This window comes from Anneissia japonica, unplaced genomic scaffold, assembly GCF_011630105.1.
Source record: "Anneissia japonica isolate Jap-2015-1 unplaced genomic scaffold, ASM1163010v1 scaffold670_len1213532_cov191, whole genome shotgun sequence".
Lineage (NCBI taxonomy): Eukaryota > Metazoa > Echinodermata > Crinoidea > Comatulida > Comatulidae > Anneissia > Anneissia japonica.
Genome location: NW_022693499.1, coordinates 1,034,641 through 1,049,415, shown reverse-complemented (window position 1 = coordinate 1,049,415; position 14,775 = coordinate 1,034,641). Strand labels below are relative to the sequence as shown.

At 35.3% G+C, this 14,775-nt stretch overlaps 1 protein-coding gene across 3 annotated transcripts in view; it reads left to right on the top strand.

The window, feature by feature from the left end:
• The first annotated feature begins 13,044 nt into the window (after nucleotides 1-13,044).
• Nucleotides 13,045-14,775, top strand: part of LOC117100773 (protein jagged-1-like) — a 26,849-nt gene continuing 25,118 nt past the window's right edge. For all 3 annotated transcript variants that reach the window (XM_033240588.1, XM_033240587.1, XM_033240586.1), the window contains exon 1: nucleotides 13,045-13,206. In XM_033240588.1, coding sequence (XP_033096479.1) covers nucleotides 13,102-13,206 — 105 coding nt within the window. In that variant the 5' untranslated portion in view covers nucleotides 13,045-13,101. The remainder of the gene's footprint in view (nucleotides 13,207-14,775) is intronic.

Below are 14,775 nucleotides of genomic sequence, written 5' to 3'. Positions count from 1 at the left end.
AACTCATCTTAAAAGAACACTAAGGATGAAAATAAGAACAAATTGAGGCTGAGGTAAATGATGTTTTTATTAATAGAATAAAAATAGAAAACCAGCAAATCCTATCTGAAACTTATGTGCAGTGTGTGACTACATAATACCATCCATAATACAGTACAGTCTGAGCACTGTACAATAATAGTTTTCTATGTTTGAAAAGTATGTTAAAATAACAACAAAATAAAAACATTTTGAGCCTGAAATCGGCAAAAAATATAAGATCACTGAGTCTAGGCACAGCTTTACTGGTTTTATATATATATATATATATATTGAAGAGTGGGGTTGCATGTATGCTCCAAGTGAAATAAAATTTAAAAGCAATGAAAAAACTGTGTACAATCAATGAAAGGTGACTTGCGGAACACACATTTATAAGCGATAACTAAATCAAACATATATTTCGGTAGCCCCTGCTATCTTTATCAACGTTAAAGTGAGAAAACTTTGGAGATCTTACACATACATAAAGAATAATAAGTGGTATTAACCAATCAGAATCAAGTTAACGACACAATTAGTTGATTGGACCACGAAGTTCAGTGACAAGTTAATGGGCGAATTAATTACAATTAAACCATGATAAGATGTCGGCAAAAATGATTATGTAAGCGATAGTTTATTGGTGGTGCCATTGAACCAGCTTAATGCTAAGACCTTTTTTAACTTACAGTAAACAGTAACAGGAAATAAAACATAGTAAGATTAATATAAGATTCTATATAATAAAACAATTGTGGAATGGAAAATAAATTGTAGAAATGTAAAGGTATATGTATGAGTTTAAATAATATAAAATAACGCAGGATATCATGATGACTATTAAATACAGTTTGGAAATCAATGAATATAATTAAATGTACATAAGTAGAAATAATATATAGCATATATTGTTAGATACTGTATTTATAGTAAATTATTGCGTATGAAGGCATAATCACATGTAGAGCATAAGACTGTTAAACTGATGGCACGTCCCCGCAGAAATTTCCCCAGATATTGGGTTATGTCCCAACTCGACTGCTAGTGTCGTACAATTTAAAAGTATAATTTGAAATTGTCAAAAAAAACATTCAAATTCAAAAAGACATCTTGGCGGAAAGAGTTTTACCCATAATTAACGATTGCTTCCAATCGGTAGAGATTATTTTTGGCCCATGAAATTGGCCCTTCAAACAAATTAATAAAGAACCGGGGATGTATATCGTACAAAACATCTTCCCTAAAATTGCTATTTTTTAAAGTATTACTTTTAAAACGGAAATTTGGAATGGAAAATTCTCAGTTTTCTGCCAACATATCGTCGCTCACATCAAGAACTAACACAATCAAAGTAGATTGTGTTAGTTCGTGATTTGACGCGCTTTTTTGATTTCACGAACTAACACAATTGAATTAAATTGTGTTAGTTCGTGATGTGAGCGACGATATAGTAGGCCTATCGATGAGTGCAAATGGCCTGTTTCAATTGACGAGAAAGGACCGCTCTTTGTGGCAATAAAAACAGGGCCCACATAAAAGAACCATTCTGTTTGCTGTTCCAACGGTTCTCTGGCACCGCACGGAATCAATATCGTGCCTAAAACGCCAAAGAACCGTTCTTCGGAAGGTAATTTTTAGCTGTAACATAAATAGTGGCTTAATTACACCTATAAGCTGGCGCGGCGCATAATCGAGAGTATTACCCTGCTATGTGTAATGAAATACTTTGAGAAATAGGATTTTAAATACAATGTACCGGTATATACAGTGTTAAATAAATAACACAAATGAAGACGCAAGCATTTCTTTATAAATGTTTATACGATGCATATGGCGTAGGATCTATGATAGGCCTACTGAACTACGAAAATACGTGAGATTGGTAACATGGGAAAGGGATGGAAAGCTCCACGCCAATATTTTTTAATTATAAGCGCAGCATTGATGTTATATTATTATTAATTACCGAGATTTTGGTTCATGCGATCATTATATATACATTATACAACAAAGCAGACATGAACTCACTTTTATGGACTACATGTGAGAATATACCACCCAAATGCACAATCCTAGATCTCTGCTTACAGTACTATACCAAACAACAAATTTAAAGACCAGAGGGCCTATTAACACCCATTTCTATCACTCAAAACATGATTCAATGTGATTACAAATAAGCATATACAGTGTCCTCAGACTCCAAACACGAAAAAACAATATTCAATTATTATTAATTATAGGCCTACACGACAATTTTTATTCTTTAAAAAACGTTTCGAATCCATCTTGAAATCATTTTCAAGTTTAAGTGAGGTACGAGGTTTAGGTGCGTCTAAACTTTGTATCTCACTTGAATTGAACATGAGAGGGAGATTTAGCAACCTTAAAAAAACGATAGAATACGAATACGTCATTATCATTACATTTTCGTCATTCGTGCCTCAAACATTCTTGACAATATGCTATATACGAGCTGAATATGATCCTTAATTTAGGGAAAAGGCATGAATCGCCTACTTGTGACAGATATGTTACTGTAGGGAAGTTTTTTCTAAAAATTTGATGACGTAAACGTATTCGTTATCGTTTTCGTAATTTTGCGAAAACTCCATAATGACTTCGAGATGGAGTCGAAATGTCGATCTTTTTTAAGCATAATAATATTTCTGTTAATGATTTGTTCTAAACGTACCATTATTCGTAATGTCTTTATTACAGATACAGATTAATTTTATTTTTCAATTATTTTTGGGAATTACATTGCTCACTTGCTATATAATTATCTTCTTGAATATCTTAAATTAAACTCCCTTATTCCAGCTGGTTAAAATGAGTACTTGTAACTTTTATTATTTGTGCTTATTCAAAATCAAGGCCATGAAATCTACTTATGTAGATATAAGTAGTTGTTTTAATTAATTCTATTAAAGTATAGTGTAACTATTGTATTCAACTGTAGAATCAACTTTCATTTCCTCAACGCGCATTGCATTTTTAATTAGGGCCTATGGGTCGTTGAGAACTATCAACATTTTCGAAGGTGTACAAACAGTACTCTTTTTCTGCACTCTTTCATCCCTTCTGAAAAAAATACATAAAAAATGTTGATTCTGCATTATTTTGTCAAGTTAACTAAAACAGGGCATTCGCTGTGCCTGACAATCGTCGGCCGATGCGATTTTATAGAGAACGCAAAGCCATGCGTGCACAACGTATCGATTTTAATGACGATCCGTTCAGACTTCCACCGACAATCAGCAAAGGGCGTTCGCGTTGTCTAAAGCCGGGCACTCGCTGCGGCCGACGCGATTCTACAGCGACCTTTCGAAATGGGCGACGCGGGGAGCTGCGACTGGAAATTCAGTCAACCATGAACGTCGTACTATGCACTTCCCGTCTCAACATCAAAGCTGTTTCGATTTAAGGACGACGCGCTCGCAACGTATCGTGTTTAATGACGATCAGTTCAGGATTTGTCACCAACAATCAGCAAACTGTGTCGCGTCGTCTAGTGCTCAGAGGGAGCGGAGTTGGATTCGTCGCACGAAGGTCGTAGGGACGACGACCTTTGTACAGTACGACGCAGTGAGTGCCCGGCTTTAACGCTCACAGGAGGGAAAGGGAACGGAGTTGGGTTCGTCCGTCGACGATAGTGCGACAGTTGTACGACGCAGTGAGCGCCCTGCTTAAAGTACCGTAATGTATTTGGTTACTTAAAAATGTAGGTCTATATTACTTCCATGGTTGCATTATAATTGAAATATTTATTGTAAATATTACATTCATGCATGTAAACGTGTACACATTTGTCTCCCTCCGTTTTTGGGTGGGGGCGTCTTCTTTTTGAAATTAATGTTTTTAAAGGCTCTGTATATAGTATGGGTAAATAGTTGGGGGAACTTCGAAACCACTTGCACTGGGGTACTGGTCGAGTGTCCCTCACCCCCGAGAGCACATTGGCCAAGGCTCCATGAGTGGTTGGTAGGTAGTAGTAGGTAGAGCTTAAGACTGACCCCTCAAGGGCACGTTGTAATTATGAGTACAGGGCTCGCCTTGGAGAAACATGGCGTTACGTCACTGGTACTGGGGTGGTAAATAATAACTCCGGAACTAGAATGGAAACCACTGCGCCAAAACGAAGAATCACATCAATCGGTATAATTGTTTCTGTCCTCGTTAGCCTCTACCCGGTGGTCCATGCCTCAAAAAAGGGATTGTCACTTTCCTTTGTTTCTTTTATTTCGTTTGTGGCTTCAGCCTTGAGTGGCTCCAGTATTATTTTCTATCTGTTAATCTTGATACTAAATGAAAAATAATTATTACTTCAGGCAATTTGTATTTCACAATTCTCTCTAAACCATTCTAAAGAAATCATCTGCATTTTCGATTCATTGTCAATTATAATAAGCGGCAATGACGAAACGACTACCGATATTTGCTTGTAACTTTCTGAGAGTAAAGGTTTGGAAAATCAAGTATCGTCGCTATTTATTTATTTTTTTATTTAAAACATCTTTAGGCAGGATAAAAACATACAGGCGAGATCTTACCGCTGTTTTACAATATGGTCCTGCAAAAACACTTTACAATAATAATATTTGAGAAATAGGATTTTAAATACAATGTACCGGTATATACAGTGTTAAATAAATAACACAAATGAAGACGCAAGCATTTCTTTATAAACGTTTATACGATGGCGTAGGATCTATGATAGGCCTACTGAACTACGAAAATACGTGAGATTGGTAACATGGGAAAGGGATGGAAAGCTCCACGCCAATATTTTTTAATTATAAGCGCAGCATTGATGTTATATTATTATTAATTACCGAGATTTTGGTTCATGCAATCATTATATATACATTATACAACAAAGCAGACATGAACTCACTTTTATGGACTACATGTGAGAATATACCACCCAAATGCACAATCCTAGATCTCTACCGATATTTGCTTGTAACTTTCTGAGAGTAAAGGTTTGGAAAATCAAGTATCGTCGCTATTTATTTATTTTTTTATTTAAAACATTTTTAGGCAGGATAAAAACATACAGGCGAGATCTTACCGCTGTTTTACAATATGGTCCTGCAAAAACACTTTACAATAACAACTAACAAAATGTAACCAGCAAAATACCAGGGAACAGTGTAATTTCACTGTTCCTTGAAAATACAATAAAATAAACAATAGTAAAAACTTTGGTGGAAAACTATCCCCCGCCGGACATTAACCCGGTACTTCTGAGTCAAGGTTTCGGGGCCAGGAATTACTGCTCAAGGTTAAGCTTAACTACATAACTTAACTACAATATGGTAAAAACTATCCCCCACCGGACACCAACCCGGTATTTCTGAGTCAATGTTTCGGGGCCGGGAGTACAAGGTAGTACAAATACTGTACAATTACTTAAATAGATAAAAATGGTAGAAACTATCCTCCCTCGGACACTATCCCGGTATTTCCCGGTCAAGTTTTTGGGGCTGGGATTACAATTTTAATCTTAACTACAAACCTAACTAAACAATGGTAAAAACTAACCCCCGCCGGACACCATACCGGTGTTTCTGAGTCAAGGTTTCGGGGCCGGGATTGCAATTTTTAAATTAACTATACAAAATTAAACTACACAATGGTAAATCTATCCACCTCCGGACACCATCCCGGTATTTCTTAGTCAAGGTTTCTGGAATTAAATATTTAAATATAGACCAGGAAAGTATAAAAGGAAATTAATTGTGAGTGACCATATCTCGTAGAATTATTATCCATGTCGGTCAACAACCATTTCTATATCATACATACGCCTAAGCGGGAAGGTGCAGTACCATACATTTGTACATTAAACAGGGCGTAATCTCTACGTTCATCAACAATTTTCCAATTATTTTGCTTAATAAGATCAATTCTACGAAAAATTATAAAATCAAAATTATTTTAAACTATTCTAGCAGCTCGTTTTTGTAGCCTTAACAGAATGTTTTTATTTTTGTTAGACGTAGTTCCCCACTCTGAGATTGCACAGTCCTGCAGGGTTGTATTGTACTTCTATAAAGAATATTTAGAAGAGATTCGTTTAGTGTTCCTGCCAATTTATTTAGGATGTTAATTTTGTACCCAATAGTTTTATTTAATTTTCGAACATGGTCATTCCAGGTAAGGTTTTCATCAGTTTGAAGTCCTAAGTGACGGATGTTTTTTACCTCATTTTTCTTTACCAACATGAATATTCAAAGAGGAAAAAGGGCGAATATTTCTATTTTTAATTAATATAAGTTTGGATTCTCTATGATTCGCACGTACGTAATTTATTAAATTTATACCAATTTGCGACATTATTTATTATTGATTGAAGTTTGGTATTGATATTATCTACTGATTGTAAGTAGTGTAGATGACAACATCATCCTCAACTATGCTACATGATCCTGGAGACATTTATGAATAATTAAAATAAGATCGGTCCTAACACATTACCCTGCGGGATGCCAATCTCAACGTTTGCTTTTTAAGATAATTTACTATGACATTTAACTACTTGTTTGCGCTGTGACTGAAATCAAACCATTTGATTTCAGTATCTTTTATGCCATAATTTTCTAATTTAGTTAGGAGAAGAGTATGATCAATGGAGTCAGCGCATTTAGATATGTCGGGAAAGCAGGCTCCAACCATTTCATGGTCATTCAAAGTTTCCATCCATTCATCTATAACTCGATGAAGGCAAGTGATGGTGGAGTGGTATATTCTGAAGGCATATTGATCTACACTTATGAGATCATTTTCGTTTAGATAATTAACTAATTGATTTTGTATTTCTCTTTCAACAATTTTTTGAAATATGGCAAACCACGGAGATGGGTCTATAGTTAGTCATTGTCTACTTACATCCACTTCCTTTATAGATAGGCCTGGTGTTGTTTTTGCGAGTTTCCCATCCTCAGAAATAATACCCAAACTAATAGACAAATTTATTATAAAGGAAAGAGATTTTGCAATATATTAGGAGGCAACTCTAAGCAATTTTTAATCAAAATTCAGAATATCAAAATTACAGCTATCGGACAGACCTAAAAGGGCATTTTCAAATATTACCATTTTGCTTTCCGAATTTTGCTTGTTACTAAGTTACGTAGTTTACGATATTTGTTCAAATTGATATCACTCCCATATTTTTCAGAAAGATGCTTTTCATGGTCTCTTTCATACATAAGTTGTATTATATCTGGGCTCATCCCAGGTCGCTACTTTAGCAACCTCAACCAAATCGCAAAAATTGTTTCCAACAAAAATAAAACAAGTAGGCCTATTCTGATATAAGAGTAACGAAAGTGTCTAAAAGGGAAGGAAAACATTCGTGTCTTTAATCAGGCATACTTGTAATTTTGAGCATATTACAAACTTTCGCCTCAAGAACGAATGCTCGCGAAAATATAGGCTTAACTGTAATTTTAACTCATTGGCCAGAGTTATTTTTTAAAATTAAAAATGAGTACTTTCATCTAAGATTTAAGGACGATAATGAAGGTCTATTGAATGCGATATCGACAACTATTACAATATTATTTTGCACAAAAATTGTGTTGCCGGTGAGTTTTTAATACAAATGGAAAAACAAACTAACTTACAGATGAAATGTAGATCTTACATTTCATATAATTTAATCATAATTTGTATAGAACTTATGACTTCCTGGTTTCCTGTATAACGTCCAAACCTAGCACATCAAGCGTTGACCTATCATTTAGCACCCGTATGTAGGCGCACCAATAAAAATCATACTCAATTAGGACTATACGGCCATCAACATGAAATGACTAAATAACTGTTTGATAGATGCTCAACTTCCGCGGGATGAGTGTGGACCAAAAAATGCTTAATATCGTGAGTCACTGATACATGCAAACATTTATTTTACAGTACGGTATCTCTGCTGCTGAATCGGTTAGTAATAATACTACTAATATTAGAATATATATATATATATGTATATATATATGTATATAATTATTATTATTTTATAAGAACCAGTAAGATGTGTATAAGAGACAGTATATATATAACAATAACTTATATAGCTCCTTTCACAATCCGCTGATTTTACAAGCGATTATACAAGACGCTGGCATCATTATTTCCCTGGTCACTGGATACTGAATTGGCAGATCCGCACATTGTGCAACTTTTCTCTGCTCCCTGGGGAGTATCCCTGGTCATTGCTGCTTGAAGCGCCGCACGACCTATACTGGTTCAAGAATAGTAATCCCACCCTTCCAGGTACCCACTTATACTCTTGGGTGGAGAGGGGAAAATGTAGTAGAGTGCCTTGCCCAAGGACACAAGCAATGCGATGAGCGTCGGTCTCGAACTCCCGATCTCACGATCAGAAGCCCAACACCTTACACGCTGCGCCACACGCTCCTACTTGTGGCGCACGTAGAAGTACTAATACTATTATTACAATATTATAAAGTAGAATTGCACATAATAATTATAATAATAGGGTAATTATTATTATTAATTTTTAATTAGGCCTAATAATAATTCCATGTAGAATAGTAGTAGTAGTAATAATTATATTAATAATGATAATTATTAATATAATTATTACTACTACTACTATTAATAATTATATTAATGATGATAATGTTATTAGACCTATAGGCCTCAATGTCATTATTCATGCCATTATTCTGTATTATACACGATGTTTTCAGATGGCACGCACAACAAAAACAAAGATAGGGCCTACTTGTATTATGCCATAAGTTCTTGCATATAGGGCTGAAGCACAGTATGAACTACTTCACATCTTCGTCAATAAAGAAGGCTAACAACAGAAACAGTTTGAAAACACAAACGAATGATCACGAAAGTATAAATGAACAGTAACTTGCAACTCATGGTCGGAGTACATTTGCGGAAGCATTATTATCAAAATCGTTTGGCTGATATGGGAACACCCTTCAATTAATGTTCGATTAAGTCTATGTCAATCAACATGCAATGACTAAATACAAATCGAGGGAAATGTGTGGCTTCCTTTACAGCTTAAAAAGAACATGAACGAAATGGTATTCGTATAATATTTCGTGGTTCCTATAACCTAGAAAATCCATCTGCTTTCTTTTTAGAAAACACTATCATAATAATTGTATTCAGTAGGTCTAATTTAAAAAATGTTATAAGAACACATTAAAAGAAAACTGAAATTAGGAACAAAATAAGAACAAATTTAGGCTGAGGTAAAATGTCAAGTGAGGTTTTTATTTAAGTCTATCTGTACCTTATTTGTAAGTGTGACTATGTAATACCCTCTATAATACAGTACAGTAATAATATACTGCTATATAGGCGTAATGTTCAAAAAGTGTAAAAATAAGAACAAAATAAGTACATTTTGAGCCTGTAATCGCCAAAAAAGCAAAAACACTGAGTCTGGGTAAAATTTTACTGGTTCTTTAAAAAAAAGTGAATTGCGTTAGATTGAACCAGTAAAATTGTTCCCAGGCTCAGCATTCTCAATTTTGGTCAATTTCAAGTACGGTATTTATTTTATTTTTATAATACAGGTATCGAACACATTTTTGTCCTAACAAACATTGTCCTACCACTACAGTATCGAAAGACGAAGAATTATAATTGTGCGCGTACAATTCACACACAACTCCAGCGACACCATAACAGGCTATAACACTGAACAGCCCCTTGACGGACTTCTAAAAAGTGCAGTTCTTGACTTGATTAAAACTAGTTTCATAACATGGAGTCACTGTTGCGTGTGTCCGGTTAATACAACGTAAGTTTTTAATGTGCTGCTGAATCATATTAAGTTCTATAATTTTAAGAAATTGTAGGGCTACAAAATGTAGTACCGTATTCGCATAAACCATGTGTATCTGTTTGTGCAATAATTACCTTACTTACGCGTTGGAATAATGTCATATAAGACTTGGGGTCTATTTTTAGCTCCAGTGCCATGTGGTGGTAATTTTTTTCGCCAATTTAAAGTATTGTTTGTTTTTCTGAAAAAAAAAATAAAAGCTTATAAAAAAATAGACGTTGGCTATTTATGAATGGACAATTAAAATTAGAAGTTTTGTGGGTTTTCCATATTTTACCAAAGATAACAAGAATGGATGGGAAAACTGACCTTGGAAACCTCTGCAAAGTCATGTGTCGTTATGATGACATCTACCACGACTGTTTATAAATACTTTATTATGGTGGTATAGCGAATTGCTTTTTTTCTGGTTTACATTTTTTCTAAAATATATCTAGGATTGTAAACCAGACCCCATCAACATGACGATAATAATTACAGTTTTTTTTTTTTTTATAAGAACCAGTACAATTTTTCCCAGGCTCAGTGTTCTTATTTTTTGGCCGATTTCAGGCTCAAAATGTTCTTAATTTGTTCTTATTTTACACACTTTTCAAACATAGAAAATTATTATTGTACAGCAAAAATGGGCCCTGAAAAAATGCCCTGGAAAATTTGCCCCAGAAAAAAGGCCTGGTACAAATGGCCCCAAATGACAGTAGGCCTTCACCTGATTATAGGGGGTATTACATAGTCACACATACATTACTGCACATAAGGTACAGATATCATTTTTTTTTTTGGTTTTTCAAAAACCTCATTTGACATTTTACCTCAGCCTCAATTTGTTCTTATTTTGTTCTTAATTTTTAAGATATTTCAGCCTCAGTGTTCTTATAAAATGTGTTCTTATAAAAAAAAAAGGTGTATAATACGAAATAAGAAGAAAATCAAAATTATAGTATTTGGGATTTGACCGGGACCTCCGCCATACTGTTCAGAAGTTCTAACTGATGGGGTCCAGTGGGATACGAAAGATATCCCTATCGACGTAACGATGACAAAATATTAAAGTCAAACGAATCAAATTGGACCCCTCAAGATTTAAACACGAGACCGCTACATGCCATATTGATGATCTGACAGCCTGGGGCCTAGTAGAATTAAAGCCATATCCCCATCGTCGGATATAAAATTATATAATCAGATCAACTTGGACCCCTTCTGCATTTGGACAACCTCCAATCCCACTAGATCATGGGCGAGGTCTAATGGGGTTGGAGCCATTCCATCAATGTAAAGATGGCACAATACGAAACAGGAGGAAAAATCAAATTCGATCCCCAACAAAAATGAGAATTTATCAAAAATCTATAGATGATAACATGGATCGAGTTTTATAAAAAAAAAAGTGCGACAGAGCTTATTACAAAGTGCGACAGCTCATTTTATTACAAAGTGCGACATACAGTTATTACAAAGTGCGACAGCTCGGTTATTACAAAGTGCGACAGACTTTATTACAAAGTGCGACAGTCATTACAAAGTGCGACGATTATTACAAAGTGCGACGCAACCGACGCTGCTCTCTATTATAAAGCTCCCGGAACATCAGCTTACAGTAGAGTAGGCCTACTAGCATAATTACCAAAAGTATCGCATCGTGCGGGACGGTCCCGCACATTAAAAAGTTATTTTGGATGAAACGCATTTTGCAGAAACACACGCGTGATCATAAATTCGTCACGCATTTAGCACAACTCTATGCGTGATAACGAATTATCACGAATTCAGGGAAAAATGTATTGAAAATTAGAAGAAATTGGTTTTATTAGGAATATAAAAACGATTATGCAGTGTAGCTTGAGTCATTAGAGAGCTTTCGTTATCTCGTTGGAGAATCAATTTACCGAAAAACTTTCTCTTTGCCGACCAAAACAACCCAGCCAACCACGCACTTAGTAGAATCTAAGTATAGTCGCGTGCGGTCTTTCGCGTTCATTGTCACAACCAACCGTTGTTGTGACTGTAACCAAAGCCCCACCGGGGTTCCGCTCATGGACCCCGGGCCCTTGTCCCCTCCACCCACTGGTGTAGTCACGCAATTCAAATCTCTCAGGTCGGTAACTATGTTAGGTTCGTTACTTTTTTTGGCCTATCAGGATTGAAACCTGATAAAAATAGATTGAAATTGATCTAATTCAAGATGAAAGGCCTAACGTATTCTTACCTTCCCTGTATACACTCGTAGTGTTTCATGACCATCTTGATTAGCTCTAGTTTATGGGAAATTCATTCTGGAAATTGCGGCTTACAGTAGGTGTTATGTCCAAGGGCAACACCTTGTTTGACCATCATTATTCCATTTAATTGGTATATCAACGCCAATCAAACAATTTCTTAAAAGGAAGTTGGTAAGTAGGGAAAGGTAATGGTTGTATTAACTGTAAAAGCTGAAGAAAGCTTTGCCTATTTTTATTTATTTATTTGCTTTTTCACTTTTGAGAATTTTTACCATTTTTCCAGTAAAATATAAATATATATTCTCTATTTTTTGGACATTTTGTGCCTTATTTAAGATCATTCTACAAAAACAGGTTTAACACGATTCTGGTGATTTCAATTTAAAAAGCTATAGCAGTGCATCATCATTTTATATCAAAACTGTCCTTATTCTACACGTCTGTTCCTGAGCCTTCGTAAACGTTTAACGTCATGGATAGGCCTATTAATGTTTACAGTACACATAATGCTTCTTGCGTACTGAACCTTAGGTTCACATTTACCGGTTTCTAGTAAAATTGACAACCCCCAACTTATAAGTTACTGGTATTCATTATTCTAATTGAACTTTAAGGGTTTCTTCCAAGATTTTATTAGTCATCATACCGTGTCGCTAGCCCTTTTAATTTAATTTAATTTACGCTCTTTATTAGTTGATGATATTTAGAATTAATGAACATAACCCATCCACTGGCATGTGATTCCAAAATGAAAACACTATGGAACCAGTGAGCTCACAATCGCATTAAAAAAATTGCTGTATTTTATAGGCCCTAGAAATATAATTGTATGAATACATACTGATAGGAAGGGCTGGCGACACGGCGCAGGGCCTTCCGCAGCCCTTTCATTTAGCCCCGCCCACAAAGATTGTACTAAAACAACGATTGGCGGACACGTTACTCAGTATATTACAGATCGAGGAGAGCATTGGAGCTTGTAGACATTGCAAATTGTGCGGGAATGAAATGACTACTACAGTACTTAATCAATTTCTATCAAACAGTTTCTTGTGGATTATTATGATTTATAAAAATTACTTCATCGTCTGTATGTTCAGCATTTTATGTATGGTAAGTTATTTTGTTTGTATCAGTAGGGCCTGGATAGTGTGTACTATATATAGACATTATTCTACTATCCAAGTATAAGTTTTCGAGTTGTATTGTATATAAGTAGTACTTAATAATAATAATAATATAAGTAAAGGTTCCCATAACTATTCTCATATTTCGGAAATAAGCATCAGTGGAAACATATGCCCTGCCATATCGGGATTATTAAGCTATATTATTGAAATACTTGATCGTCTGTGATCGACAAATAACAGACATAGGCCTACAGTTAGGCTTATATCTTTAGCGTCTTCCATAGAATAGTGATCCAAAGCGGCTTATTGTTGGTTTATTTGGGGGATAATTCTCATCCAACAGGAACTCTCCCCTGACGCGATGGAAGATAGGATGCTCCAATCAGGGAGATGTAAAACATTTCCCTGCTTTATTTCTTAATGTCAGTGTTGATGGAGGAAAATGATTAGAGTTTTACTCCAATTCGAACTCTGCAACTTCTGAAAGTGAATTTGCGAATGCAAGCAACAACTAATCTACAGCTACACTCCATTGTTACAAAATTTAAAGCATTTGTCAGTTGCGTATAGGCCTATATGAGAGTCTGTCGTGTATGAACGCTGGCAAGCGTTACGCTAATAAGGACCATGGCATAGCAGCTGGACAGATAATAAAACAAGATGAACAAAAAAACGTATAATTAATAAACCGTGAGGTTCCGATCGATATAACACTTTACCAATATTAACAGTAGGATGTATTTGCCTAACACTAACCCAAAGCACATGCAGCAGTAATACTATACATTATACATACATTTTAAATTGCTTTGATAATTGCGTGTTTAGACTTTGTATAAAATGAACTTAAACTCGAATGTCGGTGTTCCGTAACCCAGAAGTTTAGAAACTCTAACCCGGACATTTCGAAGCCTGATTTTCTTTTTGCTATGTCTAGCTACCGTAGGTTAGAAAATGTCCTCGTCAGAGTTACGAGAAGTTGTGGGTTACGAAATGTCCGCCACTTGCTTAGAATACATGCATGTTACTGTAGGCCCTATTAGAATTACTAAACTGTACAATAACATTGTAAAATATTATTATTATTATTATTATTACATGACTGTTCAACACCGGCATATCTAGGGGATGCGCAGGGGTGGGGCGCACGCCCCCAAAAAATTACTTGTAAGTAGTTAAAATCACCTTATTTTGCGCCCCCAACAGCACCCCCATTTCAAGGCTTTCAAAATACATGTAAATCAGGCATATGATATTAGTTACAATTACTACAAAATTCCAATTGGGTACGCCGTCTAACACGCGTTTATATCCTCTCTAGGGATAATTAGTTTAAACCTGTAGTAGGTTTATGGGACGATGTGAATGCCCTTAGTAATATTGTACAAACATTCCATGCACTGGTGTCAGTATAGTAATGTACGCCGAAAAGCAGAGTAAACAGCCACTGATAAACAAGCCCTATTGTAAATAATTCTAGAACTAATGGTTCTACAACAATGTTTTATTGCTAGTAAATTTACATTTCTTTTCATGGATATATATATATATA